This window comes from Akebia trifoliata, chromosome 14, assembly GCF_017979445.1.
Source record: "Akebia trifoliata isolate Shusen 1 chromosome 14, ASM1797944v1, whole genome shotgun sequence".
Taxonomy (NCBI): domain Eukaryota; kingdom Viridiplantae; phylum Streptophyta; class Magnoliopsida; order Ranunculales; family Lardizabalaceae; genus Akebia; species Akebia trifoliata.
Window position 1 is genome coordinate 14,585,888 of NC_141388.1, and position 23,973 is coordinate 14,609,860.

The 23,973-nt window shown below is 35.6% G+C and overlaps 1 protein-coding gene across 1 annotated transcript; it reads right to left on the reverse strand.

Moving 5' to 3' along the window:
• Window positions 1-9,731: 9,731 nt before the first annotated feature.
• Window positions 9,732-16,412, reverse strand: EMB3147 (Acyl-carrier-protein S-malonyltransferase). Its single transcript, XM_086423397.1, has 10 exons — window positions 15,988-16,412; window positions 14,025-14,110; window positions 13,778-13,844; window positions 12,989-13,131; window positions 12,176-12,224; window positions 11,920-12,057; window positions 11,744-11,824; window positions 10,396-10,572; window positions 10,214-10,300; window positions 9,732-10,066 (listed from the first exon to the last, which is right to left on the reverse strand). The coding sequence occupies exons 1-10, from the start codon at window positions 16,318-16,320 to the stop codon at window positions 10,004-10,006; spliced, it is 1,224 nt and encodes a 407-aa protein (XP_086279523.1). The 5' UTR covers window positions 16,321-16,412; the 3' UTR covers window positions 9,732-10,003.
• Window positions 16,413-23,973: the final 7,561 nt, after the last annotated feature.

The following is a 23,973-nucleotide window of genomic DNA, read 5'->3' on the forward strand; positions in this document are numbered from 1 at the left end:
GGGCAAGCAATCGCCGACCACCTAGCCGAGCACCCGTTGCCTGACTACGAGCCATTAAAGACGAACTTTCCTGACGAAGCCATACTGATCACTGAGGTTGAAGACGATAATGATGAACCAGGCTGGAAAATGTACTTCGACGGAGCAGCCAATCAGAAGGAAACGGAATAGGGGCAGTTCTGATCAAGCCAAGTGGATCCCACGTGCCAATCGCAATCAGACTAAAATTTCAATGTTCCAACAATGAGGCTGAATACGAAGCATGCATAGCAGGGTTGAAGGCAGCACTGGATCTCGAGGTAGATGAAATCGATGTTTTCGAGATTCAAGCTTGGTAGTCTATCAGACGACTGGAGAATGGAAGACCCGAGAGCAAAAGACTGGTCCCTTACCACGAGTATTGGAAGAACTAAGCTCACGCTTCGATAGGATTTCATTCACGTACATGCCGAGAGCTAAGAATCAGTTTGCAGATGCTAGCTACACTGGCCTCTATGATCAACATCTCAGAAGACTTAATCATCGACCCTATTGAGATTGGAATTCAAGATGAGCCAGCCTATTGCTTACCCGTTGAAGTAGAAGAATCTGAAGAAAAGACATGGTATTCTGACATCAAGGCATATCTTGAAGATCGAACACTCCCCTCAGACGCAACGCCAAATGATAGAAGGACCATTCAGAGGCTAGCAGGACATTTTTCTTGAGCAACGGTATTCTGTACAAGAAGTCGCACCATGAGATCTTACTTAGGTGTGTGGCAGAAACAGAAGCGAAACGACTAATTGAGACTGTACATGGGGGAGTCTGCGGACCTCACATGAATGGTCATATGCTTGCTAAGAAGATCATGAGGATGGGATACTATTGGTCGACAATGGAAAGTGACTGCTATCAGCATGTCCGCAAATGCCATCTATGCCAAATATATGCCAACAAAATCAATGCCCCACCTTCAGAACTACATAATATGACTACTCCTTGGCCCTTCTCACTCTGGGGCATGGACGTCATTGGGCAGATCTCGCCAAAAGCTGCAAATGGGCATCGTTTCATCCTTGTTGCTATCGATTACTTCACAAAATGGGTAGAAGCTGCATCATACGCCAATGTTACCAAGAGCAACGTCATGAAGTTTGTCAAGAACAACATCATTTGTCGGTATGGACTTCCAAGCGGATTGGTAACTGACAATGCTAAGAACTTCAAGAACAAAGATATGATCAAAATGTGCGAAGACTTCCAGATCACTCATCACAACTCTGTACCCTACAGACCTAAGATGAATGGAGCAGTCGAGGCAGCCAACAAGAACATCAAGAAATAATCGAGAAGATGGCAGTTACATACAAAGATTGGCACGACATGTTGCCCTTTGCACTACACGCCTACCGTACTTCGTTCAGAACTTCGACTGGGGCAACTCCGTATTCATTGGTCTACGGAATGGAAGCAGTCTTACCCGTAGAGGTTGAGATTCCCTCCCTCCGAATCTTAAAAGAAGCAGAGCTAGATGAGACTGAATGGATTCAAGCTCGGTTTGATCAGCTGAATCTGATTGAAGAGAAACGCCTTGCAGCCATTTGTCATGGACAGATCTATCAACGACGAATAGCTCGTGCCTATAACAAGAAAGTTAAGCCTAGCATTTCTCGCCAGGAGACCTGGTCTTAAAGAAGATTCTACCAATTAAGAAGACGCCAGAGGAAAGTTCAGACCAAACTATGAGGGACCATTCATCGTACAGAAGGTAATGACAGGAGGAGCTCTGATTCTCACAAAATGGACGGACAAGTCTTCCCGCAACCGATCAATGCTGACACTGTTAAGAAATATTACGCCTAAGACCTGACCCTGAGATGACGAAAGGCCATTTTTGTTATCCCAAACAAACCATCACACCCTAGTCAACCCTTTTGAGCCATCACGTTCATTTCTTAACCTAAGACTGGGGCAAGTCAACAACTACAAAAAAAAAAGATCAGAAAAATAGAAAAATCAAAAGCATCAAAAGTACTCCTGGCCCGCATGAGGATAAACTGTGAACGGCTAAAAACAAAAAAATCAAGAAAGTCAAAAACTCGAACACTTGATCTTGGCTCGACCCAAATCTCCAGCCTAAACAAGTTCGAGAGACGCTGGGAGGAGACATAGATCACTTTTCCGAAACAAAAATAGACGAACCCCATGTTTATTCTACTAAGACCCAGACCTTAACCTTTTTGTAACCTTCCACTACCATAAGCCTAAGCCAACGTTTTGTCCTACTTAAAGTCCTTTTTGATCAGGAAATGTTCTAAGGAAACATAATGACAGTGACGGCACCAATGATCTTGCAATTTGGTCCGGACCTCAAAGTCTTATTAGTCGTTGGAAGACTTGAGAGGGGAATCTAGATCGGATGTTCGAAAAAAAAAGAGTACTCGAAGTGTAGAGTAGTCGATTTCGCAGCTCAACTTGAGTTGTCGAACCACGAATAGTCGTCAGCAAGCTCGAGAAGGGAATCTAGATCTATTACTCAAGAAAAAGTGCCACTACAAGAGTAGAGTCGTTGATCTTGCAGCTCAACTTAAGTCACCAAGCCACAAAGACACAGAGACTCCGAGCAGAATTGTAATGAAAAATCTAGAAAAATACAAGCATGGTCTGAAAGGGCATAGTGAAAACCTGAAAGGGCACTATGTGTAAAAAATCAGACTATGGCAAGATCAAAGCCACCAGCACGATGAAAATCCTAAAAAGGACGTCGATGCATAAAAATGTGGAAACCGGGTCTGATGAAAACCGTAATTGGCATCAGGGGCAATAAAGGTTCAAAAAAAAAAACACAACTCCTGGCCCGGAGGAGTATAAACTGTGAACGGCAAAATCTTTCCAAAATCCTGAGACCCAAAATAGTCTTCCAATACCATGGCACTGGGACTGACTCTAAAGGAATCAAAATAGTAATTGACGTTTATATCCTCTGTGATTGGCAAAAATACCAAGATCGTCGCAACCAAAGGTTTTACAAACTTTGAATTTATCGTACTCATTTGATAAATATTTCATAAAATTTCAAAAAAGAAAAAACTACTATTTTGGCCGATGATGAAGATTCTAGGACTTATTCAAACTTCAAGTTTTCAAAGCATTAGATACACCTGAGGCCAAGTAAGTACAAAACCTATTTTCTTTGCATTAATCTTTCAACATTTTGTAATAAAAAGAAATCAATCAACATCATGAAAAAAGAGTCAAGGCGTTCCTACAAAGCACGGATCCGGGCAGCCCGACTCATCATCAATTTTTCAGCCTGACTCATCATCACGACTCACTAGACAAGACGCGAAGGCATCGAAGAAGGGACCGCAAGCAAGCCCCTCCTAAGATCACTCTCCGGGCCTACTGAGGTAGATAAACCATTGATCATCGAACTTACAGTTGCAGCAATGGAAGAGTTTATAAGAATGACCTAACTAGGAAAACCCTTATGGATGCGTGGCCTTAACGATGCTTATGAGATTCTAAGTGAAGATGAGTACATACAAACATTCTTGAGGGGAATTGGACCAAAACTATTTGAATTGAAATCAGAAGCTTCTCGAGAAACTGTCGTTGTTATCATGAATCACATTAACCTTGTTGAGATCCTTATGGATGTGAATCAGTGGTCTACCGTGTTTTCTAACATTGTTTCCAAAGCAACAACTCTTTAAGTCGTATCAATAGGTGTAGCAGAAAACTACAATGGAGCCCTTCAAGTGATGACAGCAGAATTTCAAGTCCCTTCACCTCTGGTTCTGACTTGAGAAAATTTCTTTGTAAGGTATTGAAAACAGTATGTCAAGGGGATTTGGACGGTGGTCGATGTTTCCTTGGATCATTTGTGTCCTAGCCCGATATCGAGATGTCGAAGAAGGCCATTAGGGTGACTAATCCACAAAAATGTCAAGTGGTCACTCCAAGGTCATATGGGTCGAACATATAGAAGTGGATGACAAAGCAGTTCACAGTACATATAGAACATTGGTTAACTCCGACATTGGATTGGGAACAAAGTGATGGGTTGCTACCTTAGATTGACAGTGCAAATGCCTTGCAAGTTTATGACTAGTAACATGCCAGCTAGAGATATTGGTATGATAATGAATCAATAAGTACGAAAGAGTATGCTGATACTGCAAGAGAGTAGCACCGATGCAACAGATCTTAGTCGATTAAGGTTCCAACTACAAAACTCTCTCTTGGATCAGGACAGCTGTTAACAATCATATTGCTTGCAAAACTCTCTTGGATCAGTGACACTGTTAACAAACAATCATTTGCTTGTGCTCAACTGCAAAACTCTCTCTTGGATTTGTGGCTACTGCTAACAACCTCAGTGCTTGCACTGTTGAAAGGATCAAAGGTATCAAAGGACAATGCATGAATTGAGAGGGTTAGCTTGATAGAAAAACAGAGCAAGGTCAACAAAGAAGGCAAAAAAAAAAAAATCAAAAAATCAAAAAAATTAAAGAATTTCAAAAATCTTTCGAGTTGCACTCAACTCTGATTTGTCAAAACACGATCGAAGAATTAGTCGGATTTCAAAACTCATCAAATTTTCATCAAATCCAAGATCTCACACGAGCTCCACGCCATCGAGATCAAGGAATTAATAAGGCAAAACTCTGTTAGACCCCGTGCTTGAGGCGCTATTTTTCATAAAATTCATCAATTTAATCTGAAATTCGAAGTCGTGTTTTACAAAGTTCTCTCTCCCGTGCAAATAGGGGTTTAGTCTATTCTTTGTAGTTCTTTGCAAGCAATTCCTGCAAAGAAGGGCAGCTGTAGACACCTCAATTTGAACGGGCCACTACTCGAAAAGGCCTAAAAATACAGATTTTCCAAATAAATGGGCCAACGGGACTTAAGGGCCCAAGTCATTGAAAAGTGACATTTTGACCAAACCGAGGCCCCTAAGACCTCTCAATGGTTTAGGAGGCCCACCAAAAGGACTCAGCTAACCTTACGCTTTCCCAATATTCACAGCTCCGCTTCCAAAAATTAAAAATGCCAAATTTTCGATAAATTTCACCAACGGGCCTAAAAAGCCTGATTCGCCAACACGTGGCATTTTTGATCAACTAATGATTGTAAAAATCTAAAAAAAAAAAAAATAAAATGTGAGACTTGGGATGCCTACCCCTCCTCTACTACCACCGCTCCGCCTCCGAATCCGCAAAAAACCATAGGCCCCACTAAGGCCCTGAGCCCTCAACACTTTCCTAAATCGATTTCTCATCTTACCCTTAGCCTAAATCAATCCCACATCACCTAAAATCTAAAAATCAACTATACCCTCAAAATCCATTCCAAAATCCCCTCACTAAACCCGAAAACCCAAAACCATTTCTAAAACCCAACCCAACACTACAAAGCCCACAATCATTAACCATATCCAATGCATTATCCAACCCACAACCCAAACCCATAAATCACAACGCACATCAACCAATCACTCTTTTATCATCAAAAGATGGACACATGTCATCACCCCAGCTACCTCCCTCATCTAACTACCTGCCCCATTAATTTGCTTTAAATCCCATCTACCCACACATCAACCCATCACCTTTTCTCTCAAATCAAACACATCTACCCACACCCCTAACCTATACCTCCCCTAATCTACACTCATCATTCCCTACAAAACCTACATCTACAACTTAAACTTACACCATCCTCTCAAGTCAAACACTCAACCTCTCCCATCAACCTATCCCAACCCTTCATTTCCACCCACTTTAACACATGGCATCATCTCCTTCACCCTCCCAAAATATCATCAACCACCTGTTTAAATCCTTCAATCTCTTAAATCAAATACCATTTAATCACAACCACCATCTTAAACTCACCTCACCAAACACTCCACCCAAATGGGTTGGGTAGAATCCAAATCATTTGGGTCAAAACTCACCATTTAACTCCCCTTCCCTAAATACCTTCCAATCTCCTCTAAATTACAACCACTTCTCTCTCAAACTCATAACCATTCTACCCTTTTTCTTCACTTCACCCCATTATCCCTAAAATAACTCCTCAACATCTATAAATACCCTCCTCCTCTTCCCAAAAATGGCCCCCAACTTTCACTACAAAATTTCTCTCCAACTCTCACTACTAACAACCATCACCAATCCTCTCAAGTCTCATATATAAAAAAAATATTATACTCCACTCATCTCTCTCATCATCTCTTCTCTACTCCTTCAACCATACAAGAATGTATTTCATAAAATACTAATGACTCAAGAGGAAGAAAAGAAGAAAGAAGATACAAGGTGGGTTCAAGGCAATCCCCCCCCTCTCTCTTCTACACCCCCTCCTCCCCCCTCTTCTATCACCCTCTCCCCTTCATTTTATTTTTTAAGATGAATGGCCCCAAGGCTAAAGGTCTATAAGGGTCATTTCCATCAATGGAATGACCCTATGATCAAGCCGAAATTAATCCCTATCTAGGGTACAAATGCACACACGTGGCACATCGTTTTTTGTATTTTTTTAATCAAAATGACCGAGTTGAGTTGAGGTTACCACTATCTAGTGTGGAGAAAGGGTGCCTAACATCTTCCCTTTTCTCCAACCGAGCCGCTTACCCGAATCTCAAGGGTTGATTCATCTTTATCCATCGAGAGTCACTAAATACCCAAAAATGTCACATTTTCTAAAAAAAATGCACATCGGGTGACCATTCACACCCACTTACAAAAATGAATGGTGGCGACTCTAAACCATTGTAGATGTGGTCATCGTAATGACGAAATCCCGTGTCTACAATATATATATGGGAGCGGTTCAAGGGCCATATGAGAAAACATATGAAAAAAATTTGGTTTTTTCAAAATAAGAGTTAGAAGTTTTAGATTGAGCTGATTTTTTGGCAGGATGGTCACTATGATGAAAAGATCATCCTCACAAAAAATCAACTCAATCAGAAACTTCTAAATCCATCAAAAGTGATTTACAATTAGTGATAAAAATTAGTAAAAAATCGAAGGTCCACATTCTAAATCACTTTTAATGGGATTAGAAGTTTCAGATTGGGCTGATTTTTTTTTTTGATGATCTTCCCATCATAAGATCATCCTCACAAAAAATCAGCTCAATCCAAAATTTCTAACCCATATTTTAAAATTTTTTGAAAAATGAAAGTTTTTACATATGTTTTCTCATATGGCCCTTGAACCTATCCCTATATATATATATATAGGGTCCCGTTCGCCACCCTTAGTTTTACCACACACTTTAACAAACGCGTTTTGTCTTACATGGGTTAGAAGTTTCGGAATGAGCTGATTTTTGGTGAGATGATCTCTATGGTGAGGAGATCATCCTCACCAAAAATCAGCTCATCCCAAAACTTCTAACCCCATCAAAATTGATTTACAAAAAATAGACGGTCCACGATTTTTCAACATGTAAAATAGGGCTAAACATTTCGGAATGGGCTGATTTTTGGGGAGGATGATCTTCTAATCATAGAGATCATCCTCACCAAAAATCAACTCATTCCAAAACTTCTAACCCATGTAGGACAAAAAACGTTTGTTAAAGTGTGTGGTAAAACTTAGGGTGCTGAACATTTCCCATAATATATATGGGAAATGTTCTGCAAAACAAACATTTTGGCAAAACATTTTTCAAAACATGGGTTAGGGGTTTTGGAATGGGCTGATTTTTGGTGATGATGATCTCCACGGTGAGGAGATCATCATCACCAAATCAGCCCATTCCAAAACTTCTACCCTCAGTTTACAAGTTGAAAAATCGTGGACCATCTATTTTTGTAACCATTTTTGATGGGGTTAGAAGTTTTGGAATGGGCTGATTTTTGGCAAGGATGATCTCCTCACCGTAGAGATCATCCTCACAAAAAATAAGCCAATTCCAAACCTCTAACTCATATTTTTGAAAAATGTTTGTCAAAATGTTTGTTGCTGAACATTTCCCATATATATATATATATATATATATATATATATATATATATATATAGAGGTCAGGTTCAAACGACCAACCATTTCAACACACATATTGACAACGTGTTTTGTCTTATATGGGCAAAAATGTTTGGAATGGGCTGATTTTTTGTGAGGATGATCTCTGTGGTGAGGAGATCATCCTTGCCAAAAATCGGCTCATTATGAAACTTCTAGACCGCCCAATTCTTGTTGAAAAATTATAGACCGTCCAATTTTTGTAAATCAATTTTGATGGGGTTAGAAGTTTTGGAATGGGATGATTTTTTTCCAGGATGATCCCCTCATCACAGAGATCATCCTCACAAAAAAACAGCCCATTCCAAACATTTTTGCCCATATAAGACAAACACGTTGTCTATATGTGTGTCGCAATGTGTGTTGCAGGAACCCGACCCATATATATATGTAGGGTCAGGTTCAAGGTACATATGAGAAAACATATGTAAAAACAATGTAACATTTATAAAATTTTAAAATATGGGTTAGAAATTTTGGATTGAGCTAATTTTTTGTGAGCATGATCTCTATGATGGGAAGATCATCCGAAAAAAAAAAAATCAGTCCAATCTGAAACTTCTAACCCCATTAAAAGTGATTTAGAATGTGAACTGTCGATTTTTTGTCAACTTTTTTCAATAATTTGTAAATCACTTTTGATAGATTTAGAAATTTCAGATTGAGCTGATTTTTTGTGAGGATGATCTTCTCATCATAGTGACCATCCTTGCAAAAAATCAGCTCAATCCAAAACCTCTAACCCATATTTTGAAGAACCATTGTTTTTTCATATATTTTTACATATGGCCCTTGAACCGCCCCCATATATATATGGGAAATGTTTTGCAACGAACATTTTGGCAAAACATTTTTCAAAACATGGGTTAGGGGTTTTGGAATCAGCCCATTCTAAAACCTCTAACCCATGTTTTGAAAAATGTTTTGCCAAATGTTTGTTGCTGAACATTTCCCATATATATATATATATATAGGGAGTGGTTCAAGGGACGTATGTAAAATCATATGTAAAAACAATGGTTTTTCAAAACATGGGTTAGAGGTTTTGGATTGAGCTGATTTTTTGCGACGATGGTCACTATGATGAGAAGATCATCCTCACAAAAAATCAGCTCAATCTGAAATTTCTAAATCCATCAAAAGTGATTTACAAATTATGGACAAAAATTGGTAAAAAATCGATGGTCCACATTCTAAATCACTTTTAATGGGGTTAGAAGTTTCAGATTGGACTGATTTTTTTTTTTCGGATGATCTTCCCATCATAGAGATCATCCTCACAAAAAATCAACTCAATCCGAAACTTCCAACCCATATTTTGAAATTTTATTAATGTTACATTGTTTTTACATATGTTTTTTCATATGTCCCTTGATCCTGATCCACTATCTATATATATATATATAGAGAGAGAGTACATGAGGGTTGGGTTCTATACAAACCTTGAATCGACAACCGAATCAAATTATTCGATTCTCTATTTTCTTAACCCAATACCGAATTGCAACTTGTTTGAAACCAAAGCAAACCCATAGACCAAACCATCGCAAAGCTATGGGTTTGGTTCGATTCCTGGTTTGAGTGGTACCAAGTTGAACCCCTAGTCAAGACTATTTAATTATTGTCTATATGTTGTATGGTGTGCCAACCATCTCAATCCAGTTTCACTTATTTTATCATCAGATGGAACTATTGATAGAAGAAAAATGAAGGGAAAAAAACATTATCAAGAGTTTAAGTTCCATAATGTGTACATACATCTCAATTTGGTTGTGAACTGCCTGTAATATAAATAAATAATAAAAATAAAAACCTCCAAATAGCCATCCGTTGCATACATACTACTAACTACAGTTTTTTTTTTCCCCCTTTGACAGGCACTTTGATTTAGAGCTAACTCAGTACCTAGCAGCTTAAATATAGGGCACCCTCCATATCTATCACTTCCATAGTCAAACTCATTTGCCTCAGGTCTTCCCTCAAGCGCCAATATTCTCAATTTCAGCACTTCTGTCCATCCTTTTAACAATACCAGCTATAACCTGATAAATAATTCACAAGTTAATCTTGAATGCAAAAGCTTAAAACTAGCCGATATTGCTTCAATCGACGGCATATGACATACATGTTTCTGCTTTAACTTTTATTGTAAAATAATCAAAAATAATTTTCATTCAGAGTAAACTTACCTTTCCAGGTCCCAATTCATAGCTCTTCTTGAGCCCTTTTGTTAGCATAGTCTTCACAGTTGTCTCCCATTGAACCGGAGAAGTCACCTGTGATTTTGGGTTTGACGTCAACAATCAATATTTTTTGGCTAATAATTGCTAGGTGAGGAAAGAAACAAAATTCAAAACGTCGAAAGACTCACTTGGCGTGCCAATATCTTCTTAATGGTATCTGGATCTGCGTGCGGTTGTGCATCAACATTGGATATGACAGGTATTCTAGGACTTCTGATTTCAGTTGCAGCCAATGCAGCTTCAAGTCTAGAAACAGCTGGATCCATAAACCTCGTATGGAAAGCACCAGCAACAGCAAGGCGTACCTGAGAAAAGAGAACAGTTGTCGTAAAAAGCATGCTTGTTAGAACATTAAGTAAGATGTAAAGTTGAAATTGAGTAAGCAATTCCCATCATTTGTGAGCAAGCAGTAGGATATTTATCTCAAATTGGTTTTTGCTAGTTACTGTGCCTCATATCTATCAATCGGTTCAACCAGTTTCCTCAGCACCACATCACATACTTGAAGTCAATGTTTTCAGCATTAAGGCGTGAGGCAAGGTGCTCAGTTGGCTAGTGGCTCGAGGCTTATGCCTCGAGGCATAAAGCGTAAGCCTCACATGCAAGATATTTTTAAATATATTATATAACATAATGAATAATTGAAAAATTAGAATAACCACCACATATTTCCAAATTTCAAATCTATACTCAAATTCCAAGTTTTAATCCATTACAATAAATAATAATATTTTATATTTTATTGATAAAAAAAAATATATATATTTTATATTTGAATAGCTAAAGTTTATACAGTAGATAACTAGTTTATGTTCAATGCAAAAAATAAAACGAAATATTTTTTTTTGAGAGCTGCTATTGCCATGCCAACTTTTGCTAATACCTAACCAATTCCTATGTAAATCACCAAAGAATTGCACACAGTTATGGTGTTGTTGCAAAAGTAGGTGTGGCAATAAAAGCCCTCTTTTTCTTTCAATAACTTCATCAATATAATACTAAATACTATAAAAAAAATTGCTTATAAATCAAATCAACTCAATGATTTTCTTTGCATATATAACTATTTTGTATTTGAATTTTGATATAAGTATTCCAATCATGTTTTATACTAGCAACAATAAAAAATAAAAAGAAGTAAAGAAGAAATTTATAGAATCTTGCTTGATTAGTAAAAAGAAAAAAGAAAATAAAATTATTATTTTAAAAAATAAATAAATAAAGTAATATGGGGCCTTAGCTTCGGCCTAAAGGCGTGAGCCTCACAGTGAAGTGTATGCGTTTTGTGGGCCTTTTGGTCTGAGGCATAAGCCTTAGGTGTTTTTATGTTTCAACCTCACTCCTTGAGGCATTTTTAATGAGCCTCATCCTGAGGCATGCCTCAAGGAGTAAGCCACACGTACCTCTGAAAACATTACTTGAAGATTTTACCAAAAATGTCGACATTAACATTTACTATATAAAGAAGTAACCTACTGTCATTCGAGCCTTGAATGACTTTGCCTTAGCTTCTACTGCTTCCACTCCTTTTAAACCTCCAGAGACTGCATAGTTTCCCTACCATTACAAAAACAAGTTTCACATCAGTCGTAGGAAATCAAAACAGTTAGGTTTATGGAATGAAACAGAATACTTTCTCAAAGAAATCTTACAGGGCAGAGAAAATTTGCAATCTGGACTTTATTTTCGTCGTCTACTTCTTCGTTAGCTGCATCACATAACAATTGAACCTTTTCTGAATCCAGTCCAATGATACTGACCATTGCGCTTTTAGCAGCATCTGCTGCTTCCTGGAGAAAGTCAAATGAAGGTATCGACATAAAGAAACTTGTTGTAAGTTGAAACTCTGTGTGTCCCCATAAAGATATGCAAAGTTAAATATTCATTGAGCCATTTTTTGAAGTTTACCTGCATAGCTTCTCCTCTTAGCTTCACCAGCTTGAGTCCATCCTCAAAACTTGAAAAGGGAACACAAACAAATCATTAAAACAGGTAGACCATAAAATGACATGGCTAGGGAGATATAAATTGCAATAACTTCACTCATTTGGGGATAATGCAAAACAATATTGGGCTTCTTATTTATTTCGTATATGGTTTTTAAGGCATTTAAAGAAGTATTCTTTGAAGACTTCGTAGGTAGATGAGATTGGAGTTGTTGTATTAGTGGTGAGTAGTCTCTCATCGTTATCGGCTTTTGGCTTTGTTGGTCATCTCAACTGGCTTTGCTTTTATTCTAATAAAAAAATTGTTATCAAACAAATATTGAACCATTACCTAAAAATAAAAATAGCTGCATCAAAGAAGTTTGAATGATGATAATCCACATGCACCATACCCTATAGATGGAGCACTAATACAATGGATCTCAATGGTTCGATTGTTGGGCTACCTCGTTGATGGGGCACAGCGCCAAATCATTCAATTGAGATCAGAGGATGTTAATTGCTCGATTTAGACCTACAATTAGAGTGCCATTAAGAATTACAGTTTTAAGGTCAGAAGAGCTCCATATGTCCTCTTGGTCTTACTTGTGCCCTGGCCAAGAGGTAGACATTAATTGAACCGTCTTGAACTATTAGTTCTGGTGAACCACATATGAAGTATGGGATGTAAATAACAATTTTCTCATAAACTATCCCATGTAATTCCATAGCACAATGTAGCTTCAATTGAAACAGTACTAAAAGATATAACTTAATAATTTAGTTATATGCTAACCTGAATGCTCCGGCAAATGCAAGGGCAGTATATTCTCCCAAGCTTAGGCCACAGGTAACATCTACAGAATCAATTATCTGCTGCCCTCCATCACGAGTACGCAGTACCTCAATTGCAGCTAGGCTGGTGACATAAATAGCAGGCTGCAAAGATACAATCAATCAAATGCTAAAGTGATGATCACCTGTTTTTGGAAAGCTGAAATTGAACCCATGAACTCAACATTGCATTACAATAAGTCAACAAAGATATAGGTCCAACCATCCAAGCTCATTAAGGTTTCCATCACTGTAAATGTCCAAGATGAAACTATAAATAGCAGAATTCCATAATGTCTCTTTAATTCTTGTAATAATTAAGTAAAATTCCAGTGGCTCTAACATGCAAGAGGGGGTCTAGACCATCCAGTTAACGGGCCTTACTAAGAAGAAAGTCATGCAGGGCCTAGACCCATAGCTCAGTTGGTTTGACACATTGCAAAGCAACTTAGAGGTCGTGGGTTCAAGTCCAGCTTACCTCTCAAAAAAGAAAGCTGTGCAGATCAGACGATCCTAACAAATTATCTCTTGTCGTCTCTGACTATGCAATGAAGCAATCAATAATATACAGTAAAGATTGTAAGTGGGGTTTATTGCTGATTCACGAGGCTTATGCCCCATGCTTTACGTTTTAGAAGTGCCAAGCCCCATGCCTCTACATCTAAGAACATTCCCATGAGGTGCAAAAAATACTGAACTATTGCAGTGACTGAAGAAATAAAGAATTATAAGCTGTGAGGCAGCGAGCTACCTGGCTTATAACTGTTGAATCCAGTTTTTCTTTTGGCCCATTGGCGCAAACATCCAGAAGATCAAAACTGAATTCAAGAAAAACATGTAAATTCAAATGAGATTTATTAGGCAATATTATAGGCACACAGAAATGATTACCATTTTCAAAACATGGAAGTTAGCATACATGATAGTTGATATTAACTAAGAACAGAACACTATAAAACAAATATTAAGTTGTCATACTTGATATTTATTCACCTTACCCAAGTATGTCATTTGCTTTATTGTACAAGTCAGCAGCAGCTGACACATGTTGAGCTTCCTTTCCCATTCCCACAGCTTGTGCACCCTGAGAGACATGGTAATAGAATATGATATAGCATGCTCCAGATTTAAAAATTAGAAGCATCATGGTACACATTCCCATTCCAACTGACTCCGTAAATGATGTTTGGATCGGCTGACCAACCCTACTACAAGAATTTCTGATTTAAGCAAACAGGATGCAATTCTCACATTACAAAGAGTTGGTCAAGTCAATTTCCAGATAAAATATATGATGTGACCTCCAGTGACACAATAAAGGAAACATGATTGAGATGACACTGGTGTTACTTGAATTTAGATTTTGGACTGAAAAAAATGAAAATTATCTCATTTTTTCCAATTCTTTTAGTCTATATGAAACATGTTTTTGGACTGCTTAACATACAATCCCAATTCAACAAATCATATTACAAGAAAATTCCCTTTAAAAGAAAAGAAAATAACAATCAAGAAATATCATAATGCAGAGGGCTTACTATTTATTATCTTAAAAATTCAGTTTGAAGTTAAGAATGATACATTGTAGCCTTATATAAGACTTGAAAATAAATGTGTGTGGGCCCCCTTCTTTTATTTCTTCTTCTTTTTTTCTTTTTTTTTTTTTTTTTTTTAACATAAACATATGTATGTGCTTTCTCAACCTCATTCCTTTATTTTATTCATATCAATATTATTTCAAGATTTATTTCCGTTTAGAGAAAGTATCCTAGAAATTGCTTGGAATGCCATGACTAGGAGGATTTTTTCTGCCATGTGGAGGTTGGATACGGCCAGTCCAGACTTCCATCTGAGAGTAGCTTTCTGGATCGGTCAGTGGAGAAATGCACTTATGAGGATCATCCGCATAATGTCCCATGTTTTGAACATTCACCCCATGATTGGAAGCCAAGAAATATTTTGTTTTCTTTAAATAAAAAATGAGGCTCTTTTTCCACATAGTTTCCCCTTCAGCTGAACCTTACCATGTGTAGAGGGTTGAGGTGGTAGAACAAGTGGACACCTTTGATCCCACCACCTCAGCCGCCACATTTGAAAAAGCTGTCACAACAAGCTTCATGCACAGGGAACCCACCCGCTTCTTTTCATTTATATAAGCATGGGACATGAATTTGTTGCATATTTCTATAAATTCTCATCAAAATGCCTTTTTTTCCAAAATCTTCCTTTTTAACACATGTTCTTATCATTCATTTTCATCCAAAATATTGATAAATGTACGTTTAGGAATGACCTTGCTTAATTGATGATATCACAAATTGCTTAAATCAATGTATTTAAATTTGCTATTGCATTATCCATTTGTACTTACAGAATTTCCGGTACCTTGATAGCACTTTATTTTGTGGTTTGTGATTTGTGATTTGCAAATCATTTGTTTTAATTCTATGAATGAAGATCACAATGAACACCTCAATTTTTCTATAAAATCATTTTATATATTCACCTACCTATCATTTACAATTTGAACATTTCATCCTTTGAAATTGAAAGGTCAGACAGACCCCATTCCCTATGTTGAATGCTGCCTGAGTGAACACAACTTGAAAAGATAGAGTTGCGACAGAGTAACTAGTCAACAAGCTATGACCAAATTCCTGGATTCTGATCGCAATTCAGTCATCAAGATACCTACTCAAGGATCACAAGTGCCAACAATTCAACACACCTTACTACATTTTTCCCAGAAACCCTAGCAATGCAAAACAAATCACCCAAACAAAGACCATTAAAAAGCAATATTTCTTTCACAGATTTCACATTACAACAATTTACATCGAAAAATCAGTAAAGTTCCCATCTTTACTTGTTCAAACAAATCCATTAATGATATTATAAAAAAATTACAAGGAAATTTCAATAAACTTCATCCAAAAATAAGAAAAATTAGATTTTGCTTACTTGACCAGGAAAGAGAAAAGCACAAGTGGGCTTATAATCCAAAAACAAGGCATCGTCAACAGTAGTTTGAGATCCGATGGAAACGCTCATGAAAACCCGAGATTTATCAAGACTTTTAGGGCTAAAACTTCGAAATCCATGTCTAAAACCAGCAAAGCTTGAAGAATTACGGCTCTTCAAAGAGTCGGACAGATTGGACGAGATCTTCTGAGTAGAAATCGAGGGAAGTAGAATCGAAGAGGACATCGTTGTAAATCGAAGAAAGTGAGAGACAGAGAAGGTGGGGAAGGAATGGAGTGCGTAGGACAAGAGATTGATGGAGAGGGAGATCATGCATTTAAAGATTATAGCCTTAAAGGATACACCTGGCGTAAGTTAGCGGAGTTTACGAAGTAGAAGCATAGAAGTGGTTGGAGATAGCAAGAAAAAATGGAAGAACCAGCCAACGGTATTTTCAGGCATAATTTGCCCTAGAAGAAAACGGGTCGGGTATATGAAACGGATTTGGATAATGAGACGGCATAGGGGTGTTCAACCGGGCAACCCGGACCAGATAGAAACCAGTTTACCGGGTTTTGGTTTGGTCTAAGGGTAAACCAGAACCTGGACCGATCCGACCGGTTTTCGGTTATCCGGACCAGTTGTGTGTATGTTAACCCGAACCCCACCCGAAAACCACTTAACTGGGTTGGGAATTGTCCGGTTTCACACACTCCGATTTTCGACCCAAAATTCGTATAATTTATATAAAAAAATTCCTAATTGAAATACATACTTGAAATGCAACAAAAAAAAAATTATAAAGATGAAAAAAAAATAAAAAATTAGAAAAATTCAAACAACTACTCTTTATTGACCATTGATTCAAACTAATCAGAAATTGTAATTTACAAATATTATTCAAACTAAATAAAGATTGAATAAATACTCTTAATCAAACTAAAATTACAAGGATTGAATAATAATTATCAAAAATGAAAAATAAACAACTAATAAATAAGTTGGGTATTACAAATATCAATTATTCTCCTTGTTCAAAATGATTCAAACTTCAAAATTATATAAAAAATAAAAATAAAAATATTATACAAATTAAAAAGGAGAGGATCGCATCCCAACTAGGTTGGTATCCACTCGCCTATCTTTCATTTGTACTCGACCCTAAATGAATGAAATGAAAAATGCTCATATTATTAAATTTCACTTTCTCCAATCTCATTTTCCAATATTTGAATTTCCCTTTCTTGTTTTCTATTTTTCAATGAAATACCAATCCTTCAAACAAACCAAGGTTTGCACAGTCTCTAGCAAGAAATGACACTACAAAATATGAGATTTTTTTTTAGGTGGTTTTAAACTTCCACCAATTTCATGAAAACCGCCTCCAATATATATAAGGACAGTTTAGTCAAATCACCCATTATAGTGGCATCGCTAATTACTTTTAACTGCCAAGTAAGGATAGTTTTAAAACCGCCTCCGAATATGATTTAAGGGCAGTTTTTATATTTTTATAGACTATTTAAAAACCACCCTTAATAATAAAAATTTAATGGCAGTTTTAAAACCACCTTTAAAAAATATGATGTAAGGGCGGTTTTTATATTATTAGAGGCTATTTGAAAACCGCCTTGAATTAATTTCTATAATTAAATAGATTAACTATATTCGACAGATTAAAACCACCCTTAAGACAATATATTTTTTTTTAAATAAATATTATTTTAGGTGATTCAAAACCGCCTATAATGTTGTAAAAAAAATTTATTAAAATTTTCGTTTCAAAATAAAACCTATAATTATATAAAGAAAAAGAGCTGTTATTGACATCCCAAATTTCACTTATCACATTTCAATTTCTTAAGAAATGTTATTGGCACCCCACATTTTACTTATTATAATGCAATTAAGTATCACATCATAATTATAATAAAACATAACATTCACATTATAAAATATACAAGACTTAGTTCTTAAAATGATAAACCAAATACTAATTAAAAAACTTACATTGTAAACAAAGAAAATAAAATTAAAAAATAAAAAATCAGCTACTCAAATATGGTCCTTCAACATTGTTGTACTCCCATACTTAATTATGAACACCCTAATACACTACCTGCGGTCAGTAAAAATTCATAGGAACATAATCAACATCTAAACAAATACTATAAAAACCATGTAAAAGATCTGATATGTGAGTGTAAGGTTGCAATGCAAATTGATTCCTACTAGAGTAGTAATTTTCAATAGAAAAACATATATGCAAATCAAATAAAGAGTTAGGGTAGATTCATCAAGCCATGAGTACACATCTATCGAAAATGCATCCAACACATGGACTAAGTACAAACACATAAGTCCAAATTTTCTTGTAAATATATGAGACTAAATGCATGCATGTAAAATTTACAGTTTCAAAGAATGGATGCATATTAATATATCTTTAGAATCCACTTTTTTGGTCATGAAATCGTCAACAAGACCAACTTTTCAAATGAGAAATACTCAAGCCAGGACAAGGCACAAAGGAGCATATATGACAAAATATGAGATTTTTTAAAGGTAGTTTTAAAATTATAAGACCAAAAGCTAAAAAGAGCATGCGAAGCAAAAAAATAAAAAAGCTGAAAGGAATAACAAAAGCAAAGAGACTATAAAGATTGTACTTAAAAAAATTTGATAACTTTTTCAACTAATTGTTGTTGCTCAAAGGTACTTTGGTTTCCATGCAAAGTGAAAATTGAAGACCAAGATTGCAAAAGAAAACAATAATTCGTAAAAAGAAAGAAGATACAATAACGACACATCGTATCAAAGGGGTGCAAAGGTTGTAATAATGTCAATTCCACTAGCAATATTCCTACCTGTTTAGCTAATAATGTCATAGTCCAATCTTCATCGCCACCTTCTTATCGACAATGAAAGCATATCCTTTTCAACGTTAGTTATTTTAACCTGGATCACACATCAAATAATAAGAGTTTAACCAAAATAATGGTTATAAAACAAGAAGATATGGTTTTTCCTATAGAAATCATAAGCAGATCATTGTTTCAATTTCAAAAGGAAGAGTTTCCCTTGGATGACTGTTAACAGTCTGACTAACATTTCCTGCACTGCTAGAATACAACACTTCCAGTCAAAAGAGGATAATTAAACTTGGAATGAGATATGTCACATCCAATAATGATGTAATCTCATGACTGCCAAATTTTTATCAGTCTAAATTTATCTCAGGTTCAATGATATTACCTTCTATGGGGGGTCATAGTACACCCCCCATCTAAAACCCCACCTTTTTGAAATGGTGGGGTTATTTTTGATTTTTTAATAATGTTCATGCTAGGCCAATAACATGGTATCGCATTATTATGCCAATTAACATCTTCGGTTGAAGATAACATCTTGAGTTTTATATGGTTGTGATAATTGAAAACAATGTGTGTAACTTTCTATTCTACCTCGCAAATAGAAAGTGAACCAGCTCTGATCCAAGCACAAAACAAAATTTTTCCCATTTAAAATAATTCAGAAAATAGATATACTCATGTCTCCATAGTAGCTATTGTGTTGCTTCATGTAGTTTCTTAAGGAATTAAAATCTTTAATTCAAGTTTTTCCTTTTCTGATAAATAACTTTGGGGCCCCACTCCCTTTGTATGTTGTATTTAACAATTAGCATCGATCTTTTTATAGTTTTATACACATCTACCTTTTTCTACCCTACAAACTAAAACATATTTTCAATAAACCTTTGAATTAGATTAGGGAACCTCTCATTCCTTTATAACATATCTACTACTACAAAGTTCTCAAAAATCTCAATAGAAAGATCAATATGAACCTATACAGGTATCATGTAGAATCAGTAATTTCAGAAAAAATGTACAGCATCATACTATGCTTAATAAAATAAATGAAATAATGATGTTGGGAACATAAGCATCATAGCTAACACTAATATAAATACTAATCGAAAATTAATAATGAAATGCAAACAACTGCAATTTACCTAGGCCTTTGATGGGGCTTCCTAAGCCACCTTTTTGGTGCCCTTAACAGGGCCTTGTTGATTAGCTAGGCTAGCAACGATGTTGTCCAATGAACATAAAGTGAAGGAACCAAATGCCTCATGAGATCTCATCCAATCAGTTGATGTCCTATAATCAGCCTCAGAAAAATAGCATAAAGATATCTGTTAAGTCTAAATAAACTATTAAGCTCCATAGAATTATTATCGATCCCATAATTTTCCTTTCTTTAGTATTTCCTTCACAATAAATTCCATTGTTGATTAAAGATACATGCTATAAATAAAATCATTTCCCTAAAACAGTTCACAGTGTCTATTTGTGGATAAACTGGACTTGATCCACTTCATATTGTCTTATAGACCCAAAAAAGGACACAAACCCAAAAAGGTAAAGAAGACTTCAATCACCTAAAAGCTATTAATTATATTAAAAAGAAGAAAAATGGGAAAAAAGAATCAAATGGTTTCTCAACATTTAAATCAGATTGCCTAAGGCAGATTTAACCAACCCTTCATACAAATCACATAGTTGCCCTATATAGTTTAATAAATGATGTCAGCCACAAAAATTTAGAAGGAGCACCACTTTACAATAATTGATTGAGTATGGGGCCCTATATGCATGGTTTAAAAAAATTAGTCTCCTAATTAAAAAAAAAAAAAAGTGATCATACAAGCACACGAGTAACAAGCAATGAGGTCTAAACCTAAGAAGATAAATTGAGAAGTACAAATAAAATAATAAAGTAAGATCTACACCACATTCTTGTAAAGAAATCAAAATTGCTAGCCATAACTAGAGTAACTTTAATGGCCCCCAACAGGCTTCCATTGCATATTGACATAGCATGGTACACTACCTATCCCTGAACTAGAATGACTAACACTATGAACTGGTTGAAGTGTTGATCAACACTTCAACCAGTCAACAAAAGCTCACCTTTGGCAGATTAAAGCTCTGGGAAAAATACTTGACACTAAGTAAACTCCAACCTTGGTGTCAAATTATACATGGTTAGAAAGAATGGTTGTGCATATCCCATCAATGTGTCAAAAATACAATTTTTCTCATCTAAGCCATAACCTTAGATAGAAACTACAGTGCTTTGAGTTGTGTGTAGGCAGCATTTCAAACTCTAGAAGAGTGAAGTTATCTAAGTTGGGAAGGTGGACATTGAAGAAACTAGGAGTGGTTGGCCTTGAAAAGAAAGGAGATTGTTGGTAACTTACCTTAGTATTCCCCTATGAACCAAAAGAATAATAGAAATCTTCATCTTCATTGAGTTATAAAATGGTAACTCACTGCAATTATCATGCCACTTGATTAAACCTACTGTAATAGCATCCCTACAACAAATAAGTCGAGATGTAAGAGTCCAAAGTACATGATGGCAGAACTTCTACGATGGATAAATTAAATAATAAACATAATAAGGAAAAAAGAAAACAAATTTTATTAAAACAACAATCACCAAAAGTCATTTATGTGATATTTCCAAGCTTTTGCTACCAAAAATTACACACAGAAAGTGGGCATCCATTATACATTATCTATAATTATGAAAGCAATCGCCTATGACAGTTCAAACCCAAACTTGGTTTTGGATAACAGTAGCTAGCATAATGGAGTTAGAATACTTTCAAAAATTAAAACTAATGGTACATATTGATGTCATACCTAATCATATTGATGTCATCTGCACAGATGGATACAAGGAATGGATCAAATATTACTTGAATAAAGTTTAATCATTGGGCATTTTTCAAAAAAGATACCATCACTATGAAATTCCAATTTCAAGATAAAATTTTCCATAACTAAAAAAAATAAATAACCAATTGAAAAGCAAAGTGTGTGTGCCTATATGTGTGTGTTCATGTCATTGCACTTAAAAACACCAAATCTTCAAAAAAGATCTCCCACAAGTCTCAATTGATTGAAGACAGAGAAAATAAAGTAGACTTCATCTTGTTGAGTAGGTTATATTGTTAAATGTACAACTTTTTTGCTAAGACTGTTTGACCATGATTTTGGATAGTTTAGGACTCTACCGTAAGATTGTTCTCTCTTGTTTCTTTGAGACATACAAATGAACTAAATAGAAGCCTCTCTCATTCTTTTTCATATTTACTAGTTTCTTCTTTTCTGTTATTTGCTTGGGGGTACTATAACATTGTTAAGTTTGCATGAGTTATGTGACATGAAGTATTACCTTCGTGACTTTCCGCAATAGTGACTGTTGAATCATGACAATAGACAACCACCCACCAATTGCAAGGGATGAAGATGCTTTAGGAAAACACTTCTAAAGCATGCCTCAGCCGATTGACATAATTAATCAATAAGTTTACTCTTTCTGTACTTAATTTACAAATTTGTGGTACTTTCATTACATTCTCTGTTTATAATATAGTAATACAACTATGGACTTAAAACAGGATTTGGGTTTAGCGTATTTTATAAGTACGTATTTCTTTGGTTTGGTATTTTGTCGATTCGTTTATCCATACCATACATCATATATTTTGTAGTAGAACACATGCAATTGCAGCCAATATCAAGTACATGATACATTAAAAGTGAACTTAGATTAGTTAACTACACTGAAAATTTGTATAAAAAGTATATAAATAAAATCTGAAAAATATTTTTCAAGATTCATTTGAACTAGTGGATTAGCATGTGCTAGGCACATGGCATAGAACATACAAAATTATTAGAAAATGAGTTATCTTAGTTTTAAGGTGAAAGTCACATCATCCATTCTTCAATCTAATCCCCTTTTTTTTTTTCTCCAAGCAAGTTATAAAAACAAAAAAGTACATAATCAATCTCTTAAAAGTAATTTTCAGGATTTGTTTGAAAAAGTGGGTTAGTATGTGCTAGGAATGTGATTATGACATGGTGTCAAGCACGATAAATTCTTAGAAAATACAGTCTCCTTGTTACATAGTTTTAAGTGACTAAATAAGCCCCTAAAGTCTCTTCATCCATTATTCTATCTTCTCTTATTTTTCTTCACCATATACAAATCTATCCTTACAAAGGGTGACTTAACATGGAATACATGAAAACCCAAATCCATCATTGATTGAATCTCATCGGAAAGAACAAAAAAGTGAAGAAAGAAGTTCATCTAAAAAGATGAAACATGTCTACACTGATCTATATCTGTATTTTCATCACTACAAAATCCAATAAAGTTGATATATTTGTATTCCTTGAATAGTATATAATACATTAAATACAAAAAGATGACATTATTTTTGGAGGCGTGAATAAGGTCATACATCAATTTGAGTTCAAAAGCTTGCAACACTAACATAACAGTTTTATATCTTCAAATATATGATACTGGAGTAACGGGTACAAAAAACAATGAAGCATGCAACCAATTTTATTAGGAATTGAAGTGGTAGTGTTATATATACCTTTCCTTTTGCATGACTAACATATTCTTTACAATACACCCACAAAATTACTCCACAGAATCATAACAGAATGAAAGATTTAGCTCAACTATAAGTCCTTCAGCTTATTTCTCAAACAAGAAAAAGAAGAAACCCTTTCAGGAGGATATTCAAATAACCTGAACAACACAAAGCAGTTGGTATGAAAATTTCAAGTGATATATAGCAAAAAAACAGGTTTAGGCAAACATATCACCATCGCTAGCAAGCCCATAAAAAATTAGTCCAATCTCATACAAACATTCATAAAATGAGCCAAGAGCATCTCCTTTCATAATGAGAGCATCATCAAATTCACATACTATCATATACAGATGACAAGCATGATTCCTTGCCAAATACATTGATACCCGATATATATTCGATCTACACAAAATTTGTTAGAAAAACTAACTTTTACAATGGAGGGAAGAGATTTCCATATGAGAAGGAAATGTAAAGAATAAAATATAAGAATGGACCACAACCACAGTCGGCCC

Coding starts and splice junctions, on each gene's coding strand:
- EMB3147 (XM_086423397.1), bottom strand. CDS start 16,320: ATGATCTCCCTCTCCATCAATCTCTTGTCCTACGCACTCCATTCCTTC. Junction 14,111..15,987: donor CTTTTCTCTTTCCTGGTCAA/GTAAGCAAAATC, acceptor CATGTCTCTCAG/GGTGCACAAGCTGTGGGAAT. Junction 10,301..10,395: donor AGAAGATATTGGCACGCCAA/GTGAGTCTTTCG, acceptor CCAAAATCACAG/GTGACTTCTCCGGTTCAATG.